Source organism: Eriocheir sinensis, chromosome 42, assembly GCF_024679095.1.
Source record: "Eriocheir sinensis breed Jianghai 21 chromosome 42, ASM2467909v1, whole genome shotgun sequence".
NCBI lineage: Eukaryota > Metazoa > Arthropoda > Malacostraca > Decapoda > Varunidae > Eriocheir > Eriocheir sinensis.
This window is the reverse complement of record NC_066550.1, coordinates 4,204,331-4,213,226: the sequence shown is the minus strand read 5'-3', so window position 1 is coordinate 4,213,226 and position 8,896 is coordinate 4,204,331. Positions and strand designations below refer to the sequence as shown.

The 8,896-nt window shown below is 42.9% G+C and overlaps 1 protein-coding gene across 1 annotated transcript; it reads right to left on the bottom strand.

Moving 5' to 3' along the window:
* Positions 1-568: 568 nt before the first annotated feature.
* On the bottom strand, positions 569-8,401 carry LOC127010198 (translation initiation factor IF-2-like). The gene is made up of 2 exons (XM_050884076.1): positions 7,961-8,401; positions 569-655 (listed from the first exon to the last, which is right to left on the bottom strand). Exons 1-2 carry the CDS (start codon positions 8,399-8,401, stop codon positions 569-571), a joined length of 528 nt encoding a protein of 175 aa, XP_050740033.1.
* Positions 8,402-8,896: the final 495 nt, after the last annotated feature.

Genomic DNA, 8,896 nt, shown 5'->3' with positions numbered 1-8,896 from the left:
TAGCGTGACTAAGAATATTACTTGAGGTAAATATATTTGTTAAGAGATTCTGATGGTGAACTAAGGGTCAATGGAAAGGGTCCGACCCTTTGAGATTAACTTCCGTATCACTATACTTGTAAATACCCTGAACACAGGTTAACATAACTCCTTAAACTAACATGCAAACATGGGAATAAGTAGCACCGACAACATAGCAACTGTTTCCGCCCACACGGAGAAACACAGCCTCCCTCCCTGATTCCACCATACAATCAAGCAATCCCCCACAACGTAGCTTCAAAAAGTGTTAACAGCTGCATGCTGGACTTTGTCTTTAAACTATTTTTTTTTCTTTATTATTATTGTTATTAGCTTTAGGTCCTCATTTATATTTAGATAACGGCAACATTGGTATTTCTTCTCCTTAAAAGGACCATTTAATTAGTTTACAATTATGTCAAATAATTACCGTATGTTCCAGTCCTCTCTAGTACGTAATGTAGTTATTTCTGTTTCACAGATGGAGCTTGTTGCGGCATACATTTTCAATCCCAAACTGCGCAAGGAAAGGATATATCGGGACCCACTACACGTTAGTGATGAACACCTGTTGCGGGTGTATAGATTTCCCAGTCAGGAAATCATCAGGCTCTGTGATGAGCTGCGCCCCCATCTGGAAAGGAGAACCAGGAGGCCACATGCACTCTCAACACATACCCAGGTTCTGGCTGCACTACGTTTGATTTTTTTTGCGAGTGGCAGCTTTCAAAGTGTTATTGAAGACACTATCGGAATGGACCAATCAAGTGTTAGCAATGCCATTAATAAAGTAACTCAAGTACTTTGTGAAAACGCCAGTCATGTGATAAAGATGCCAGCCACAGCAATAAATATTAATAGAATTTTCAAGATAGTTTTCATGCATTTCATAATGATGAGACTGCCTCCCTTAAAACCACATTGTCAATGCCACATCATGTTACTTACCAAGCTCGTCTATACTATCTGGCAGTTCAACGACTTTCATAGTGATTATAATCAGCCAGCCACAGCAGGGTTATCATCAATACAAAAGTAACAAAAGATCGCTGCAATTGTTTTAGCATTATGGACAACACCATGGAACACCTACCCATACTCAAATTTTTCCTATACTAAATGGATAATGGATTAATGAATTTTCAATTTCACAGGAGACAGGGGGTATCCTCTGGATCCATTCCTGATGACCCCAGTTGCACGCCCGACAACACCTGGGGAGGAACGATACAACAAGTCATCGCAGGACAAAATGCGTTGTCGAACGGACCTTTGGGAACCCCAAGTCAAGGTGCAGATTACCTATTTTCTCCGTTTCCTGTTCCCTCTCTCACAAACTAGGCACCTGTAATGACCCCTAATTGATTTACATTTTTCAGCCCTGAGCATCTTTTGTGGCACCACTTCTCACAGGGCAGAGTTAGTAGCCATTTCTCTTCCACACCAACTACCTTCCTGTATACATGATTTCTCAGTAATTACTTATCTGTTGTGCTGTATTATACCTGTTACATGCTACATCAAGCTGTAATACTCAAACTACAGGTCAATCCAATAAAAACAAGTGAATGACTGTCATGTGTGATTATTCCCAAGCTCCATTGGCAATGGCGAGTACACATTATATAACTAATTGTTCTTTACCTCAATTTCCTTATCCTACCCGTGAAATAAAATTAACTGCCCTAACCAAATTAAATCTAACTTAACCTGATCTGACCTAATATAAGGTAATCTAACATAACCTGACCTAAGGCCTGCTACCAAAATTAAATAAATGGAAATAAATCTGATATCAATTTGCAAAATATATATGAGGAACAAAAGATGGAAAATGACAAGAATTGAACAATGAAATTTTTTTTCGGGTTGAAGATGACCAACTGACTAAGAATGACAAGATCTATGCAATGTGACAAGTCGGAATTGACAGTCTTGAAAATGATTTCTGATGATTAAGAATGACATGATCTACTGAATGACAACAATTGTCAGCTTTGAAAATTACCTCAGCTGAAATAATACTGCATGAATTTAAGAATTTAATCACCCTTTTTACATCCCTCTCCAACATTCTATTCCATTCTGTTACTATTGTTACCATAATCACCTTTTCTCTGTTATATTCATACATCACTCAAGCAGGCCAGCATGTGCTCAATCATATCGTCATCCCCCTTTCACACATACATGAATATCATACCTTGGTTCCCCCATCAGGCACCCGTGCTCCCACCTCTCTCTCTTGTCCACCGCCCTTGCCAGCCGGCCCCCAGGACTTGCCTCTCCTGAGCACTGTTAAATCTCTTCCTCAGCTCCCTCATCTCACTCCTCAATGCACGTATTATGCATTCCTGAGCCTCTAACCTCCTCTCGTACCCACACACATTGCATACGTTGCTCACCTCTAACCAACATCTCTCTGCCTCGCCTGACTATTGACCGTCGTTATTTCCAGCACGACGTAACCTCCTCTCCGGCCAATACTCATCATTGGCGTTTCTAGGGTTCAAAAACATTCGGGGCTAAGAGAAAACCATCAGGGGCTGAAGTTTTACAGTTTGCGTTCACCACCATGCACCTAAGATAAACACAAACAGCTACACTCCCAGATTGCACAATAAACTACGAACTGCTCAAACTACTGGTACCTATATGGGTTCCTATATGGGTTCAAAATGTAATCTTTAGTACAGGGTTGGCGGTTTAAACCAAATGGTTTAAGCCATGGTTTAAACCATGGTTTAAACCAATAAAAAACCCAGTGGTTTAAACCAACTAATAAAACCATTTTTTTTTCTTTTGTGTGTATCTTTGTTAGTTTCATCAGTACTGTGGTTTTAACTATATGTAAGATTTTAATTATGTACAGCAGGGTTGGCGGTTTAAACCAGGGGTGTCAAACTCAAAACCCTCCGAGGGCCAATTCATGCTCTGAAGTGCCGTCATGGGGGCCAACAAGGGTAGAAAATACATTGACAAGATTGAAGTTACCGTGATACCGCGGGCCATTTATGACTATCCCGCGGGCCATGAGTTTGACACTCCTGGTTTAAACCAAAAAAACATCAATAAAATCAGCATTTTTTGTGAATATTTTAGTTTCATCAGGTATTGTGGGTTTAATTATATGTGGTTTAAATTTTTTTTACTATGCAGTCATTCTACTAACACCAGGATGAAAACGTCAGTTGGTAAACTCAAATTTCTATTCAAATGCTGTAACTTCAAAGTAACTGAAAACATAATTTTGGTGCATTATATATATATATATATATATATATATATATATATATATATATATATATATATATATATATATATATATATATATATATATATATATATATATATATATATATATATATATATATATATATATATATATATATATATATATATATATATATATATATATATATATATATATATATATATATATATATTATATTTAAAACTCACTAAATAGCAGATAAATTGTTTAAAAAAAATCCTTTAGCGCGTCATCTTATCCTCCCACTCACCCTCACATCACCTTCACTGTATGGCACTGTTCAAGCACTGTAATGGTAGACACACGCACACGTTGCATTATTTCAACACGTTTAAGACTTGCATATCTCTCAAATGCGTATTATCTTAGCCTTTTCTTGGGAGTTAAAAGCCAAGACCCGTTACATAGGACCCGTTTTCGCGTCAAACTTGCGCGTCCCTCACAGCGGCCTCCCTCACTCTAGCTTAGTTAAAACACAATTTTGGTCTTTCATATCTTGTTTCCAATCAAGGACTGTCCACTCCCTCCACATTCCACACCATCGCATCACCGACGCCCCTGTAACTAATGTGTGCACCAGTAGATTACAAGGATGCAGAGGAGTTCTTTGACTCAGAAACCGACGCCTATCAGCACATTTTAAAGATTTCTGGCTTCCTTTCTTTGATGCCACACTGTGAGGGGAGAATACGATACGAACGGCTTTATTTACTCCTAAAATCACGTTAAAATGGCTTCTCAGGGTCTTTATAAGCACATAAAAATGTGATGCCGCAGCGTTTCCTCCATATTTGTCGATGCCTCCGAGAAGCACGCCACAAATACTTCCAAGTTTTTGCGACTTGTAGCCTTTACTGTGGGTCAGGAACGGATCCTAGCACACTCTGGTACTTAAGTCCACTTGTAAGACACAACAACACAGCTGGGATAGCGTAAGTCCTCGTAAAGTAGTGTACAACCCTGGGCACTGCTGGGCAGCGGAGGCCACTTTCTCCTTTCCCGCACAGACCCACAGACTAGTAACCGAACACGAACAATACGCGTTCTGCGGTGATCAGGAACTTTAGGTCCTGAAACTGTACCAAGAGGAACGATACCCTCATCTGATGTGTATAATGCTTTTTTCTGATGTTTTATTCACTAGATATATTATAGAATCTGGTCAACGTCTTTGACTTCCAGCACCTTATTATGAATATAAATGAAATAATATTAAAAACACCCCTGAATATACCAAAAATTATGCCAAATGAGGTAAAGCATAAAATTAAATTTCCAGAAGGGAATTCTAGTCATTCAGAGCTGCGAGCTGCGGTCGGGAGCAAGGTGCAAAATGATAGTGTTGTGTAACGGTAGTGTATTACTGTAGCAGCGAGGTATAGTGTAACTAGGTATTGTAGGGGGGCATCGTGAATGCAGTCATCACCGAAGGGGGGGGTGGGGGGGCGCTGTCCTGGAAGCTGCAATGGTAATCGTCACCTGAATAATTGCCAGGACCACTATTTTAATGATTTTCAGCCCTAGTGACTATTCTCATTAATAACTCAGAATAAGTATTACTTAGGTTCTAGCACAGTAGATATTAGATGCATGCTGTCCATGTTGCATGGTGACACTGGCATCTGTGGACTGTAAATTGTACATACGTACAGTCCATGTATACTAAGGCGGCCATTGTTGTTCCGAGTCATCATAACACCGCCCCTAACTCCAGGGAGCGCGATGCAGCGGCATTATGCGTTGCGGGATATAGCCAGGAAAAAGCCCCCCCCCCCACTCTCTCTCTCTTACAACTGTTTTTGTAGCATGCAAGTGGAAAATTAGAAGAGGTCTTTCACGTTTTACTACTCTTTAACATTGCAATAAAAAAGTATGTTAGAGAAGCTGCATTTTGCCTCTTTTACAGACTGTATGAAGATAAAATGAATATATTGCTAAATCCATCTCTAAATCTATCTATAATTCCTTTTCAAACTCATATATGTATATACGGATAGAATTACTGGAATAAAAATACTGAAAAAAATATATATGTGGTTTAAACCAAAAAAAAACAAGGTTTAAACCAAAAAAAACTGGTTTAAACCAAAAAAAACACTTTTTTTTAAACCATTCGTTTTTGCCAAGCCTGCTAAATCCATCTCTAAATCTATATATAATTCCTTTTCAAACTCATATATATATATATATATATATATATATATATATATATATATATATATATATATATATATATATATATATATATATATATATATATATATATATATAAATACGGATATAATTACTGGAATAAAATACTGAAAAAAAATGGTTTAAACCAGAAAAAAACATGGTTTAAACAGAAAAAAATGGTTTAAACCAAATAAAAACGTTTTTTTTTTAAACATTGGTTTTTGCCAACCCTGCTTTAGTATGAACTACATCAATAACATCAGCTCCGTTCAAACAGCGGACATACAGTACAATACCTGGAAAAAAGACATTAGGAAGTAGTATAAATTATCATCAGCACAGCACGTTGTTGTAACTCCATTTATGGCCACGGCAAAGAGGGTGGCACTCAGAACGCTTCCTTGGGGAGCTCCTTCCTACTGTTCATAGAGTGGTGAGTAGGAGGTACCAACTCTGACGCGGAAGGTCCGTTCTCCAAGAAATCCCTCAATAAACTTTGGCATGCGTCCACGGAGACCAAAGTTATGAAGCTGCTTTAAAATCCCATACCTCTATGTCGTGTCGTAGACCTTCTCGAGGTCAAAGAAAATGCAGACCATGTGTTGTCTTTCTGCGAACGAGCGGCAGATAGCTGACTCGAGACGTACAAGGGCGTCTACTGTAAATCTCATTCTCCGAACCCCTGACTGGTAAGGAGACAGGCGGCCACTGCTCTCTAGATAGTGTATTAGGCGGAAGTTTACCATCTTTTCAAAGAGTATGCAGAGGCAGGATGTTAGAGTGATGGGCCGGTAGTGTAAGGTCTGTGAACCATCCTTCCCAGGTTTGCGTATGGGAAGTACAATGGCTTTGCGCCACTCACTTGGTATATAGCCAGTGTGCCAGACTGAATTGTATATTTGGAGCAGCAGGGTCTTGGTGGTAGGACTGAGGTGTCGGATCATGGCATATGGGATGTTATCGGGTCCCGGCGTAGTATCGTTGCAGAGGGAAAGAGCTGATTGTAGTTCCCGCATGGAGAAGGGAACATTGTATACTTCGGTGTTAAGGGATGAAAAGTCTAGGTGCTGTCCCTCTTGTTCTTCCATGAGTTGCCGTACTACGGGAGGTCTAGAGCCGCGCTGAGACACAGCAGCAAATGTACTGGCTATGACGTCGGCGACTTCAGCGCTCCCTGATATTATGTTATTATTAATTTTCAGTGCAGGTGGTGAGCTTATTGAAAACTTTCCTGCTATTTTGTGCACCTTCTTCCACACTTGTGTCATTTGTGTCTGTGAAGCAAGTGTGGATATATAGCTAGCAAATGAGGACCATCGTGCTTCTTTCAGAGTTCGGCGTGCTTGTGCCCGTGCTTTCTTGTAGGCGATGTGGTTGAACTCTGTCCTCTGCCTCTTGTAGCGGTTGAAGGCCCGGCGTCGGCAAGCCACTGCCTGCTTGCACTCGTCCGACCACCAAGGCACAGGCTGACGTGATGTATGTCCCGTTGTCTGTGGGATTGCGAGTTTTCCAGCCCGGTGAATGTGCGCCGTAAAAAAGGTAACTGCATCCTCGGTAGTGTCGAAGTCATCAATTGATGTCTCCGTGTGAGTCATGGTCCGAAAAAGCTCCCAGTCCGCTCGATCAAGTTTCCAACGTGGTAATCGAGGTGACGGTTGAAAAGTGGAGTGGGAGATGAAGATAGGGTAGTGGTCGCTGCCATGTAGATCCTCTGATATTTCCCACCTGAAGTCCAGGTATGCATCGGGGGAACTGAGTGAGAGGTCAATTATTGACCGTGTATCTGTTTGCATATGGTAGTGTGTTGGATGACCGGTGTTCAATATGCAGAGGTCTAGTCTTCAATTACAGATGCCACAGTGACTCCTCTCGGGTTGCTGGTGGTATCTTCCCATAGAGTATGGCGACTGTTGAAATCGCCAACTATTAGGAAGGGTGAGGGCAACTGGTGTACTAGTGTCAGGAGGTCTTGCTGATCGAGTGGTGCACTGGGTGGGAGATACAGGGAGCATACAGTGTAGGTACGTGTTATGTGGATTTGGGCAGCAGTAGCCTGCAGTGGAGTGTTAAGTGAGAGGGGAGTTTGGGCTATGTCGTTGGAGATGAGAATACTGTACACGTACCTCCCGAAGGAGCTTGTGTGGGATCTGCTGGCGAGTATATGGCACTGTAATTGCGTGGGGGAGGATGAGCGTATGCTCCTAACGGCGACTCCTGGAGGCAGAGACACTGTGGCTGGAAGTCTTTACTTAGGAGCTGGAGTTCCTCCCAGTTTCCTCTTAGACCTCGGCAGTTTCACTGCAAGATCTTGAATTTACCTTTGTTTCTTGTGGGCGTACCCGGAGACGGAACTCCCTGTCGTAGCACCGGGTTTTCCCTGGAGTGTTGACCCCATCACTAGCGTTTTCTTTATCGGTCCAATGGCCGATGTGACGGGTCGGGGAACACTAAGTTTCCCCGGCTTCCACCTCCTGCCGTTGGCTTCCTCACCCTGCACCCCGCAACCTTCCGCCACCCCGAAGAAGCGGCAAGGGAGCGGGGCACGGATGGAGCCCCCGGCATGGACTGTGCGGAGGCTGAGGACACGGGCGCCGGCAGGGCTGCACCTTGACCTTTGGCAGCAGCAGTCACCGGCTCAGAGACAGCCGGGGCCGCTAGTGCGGGGATGGCGGCTGCAGCCGGCACCCGGGTTTTTTCCAGCGACCCCGAAGCGGTAACTAGAGAAGGCATTTTAGCAGGAGGGGTTTCCCTGAGGGACTCCTCGCTGCGACTGCGCTTCTGCTGATGGGGCTCACTGCGGCCATCAGCAGGCGTCTGGGCGGCCTTTTCAGGCAAACATGAGGTTGTGGGAGCAACAGGCTTGGTAGTGGCACGACGGCGATTGGCATGGGTGTTAAGGACAGCGCCGTATGTCATACCAGGAATTGACATCTTGTTGAGGGCAAGTTGCTTCGCCTCCGCAAAGGGTACTCTTTCTTGATTGCGTATATTGAATACTTCCTTTTCAAAGCGGTAACGCTCACAGTCCTTTGATGAGGCAGGGTGAGGGTCACCACAGTGGTAACTCCGCACAGGGCCAGGGCAGTTATCACCTTGGTTATCCGAGCCACAAGACACACATACTTTTCCTAGTCCATTTTTCAAGCAACGACAAGTCAGGAAGACGTGACCATATGCTTGGCAGTGGAAGCATCTTCTTGGGTTGGGAACGTAAGGCTTCACGTTGAGAGTAAGCCACGCCAGCTTGACGGTCTTGGGCAGTACTAGACGGTTGAAGGTGATGAACTAGGTTGGTGTAGGTGTGAGTACTCCGTCTACGTACTCTCCGTTGCCATCGTCGCACTGATGTGACATCGTAGTTTTCAAGCTCGGTTATCAGTCTTTCTTCTGAATAGCGGAGAAGGTCCCGTGAGAAGACAACTCCCC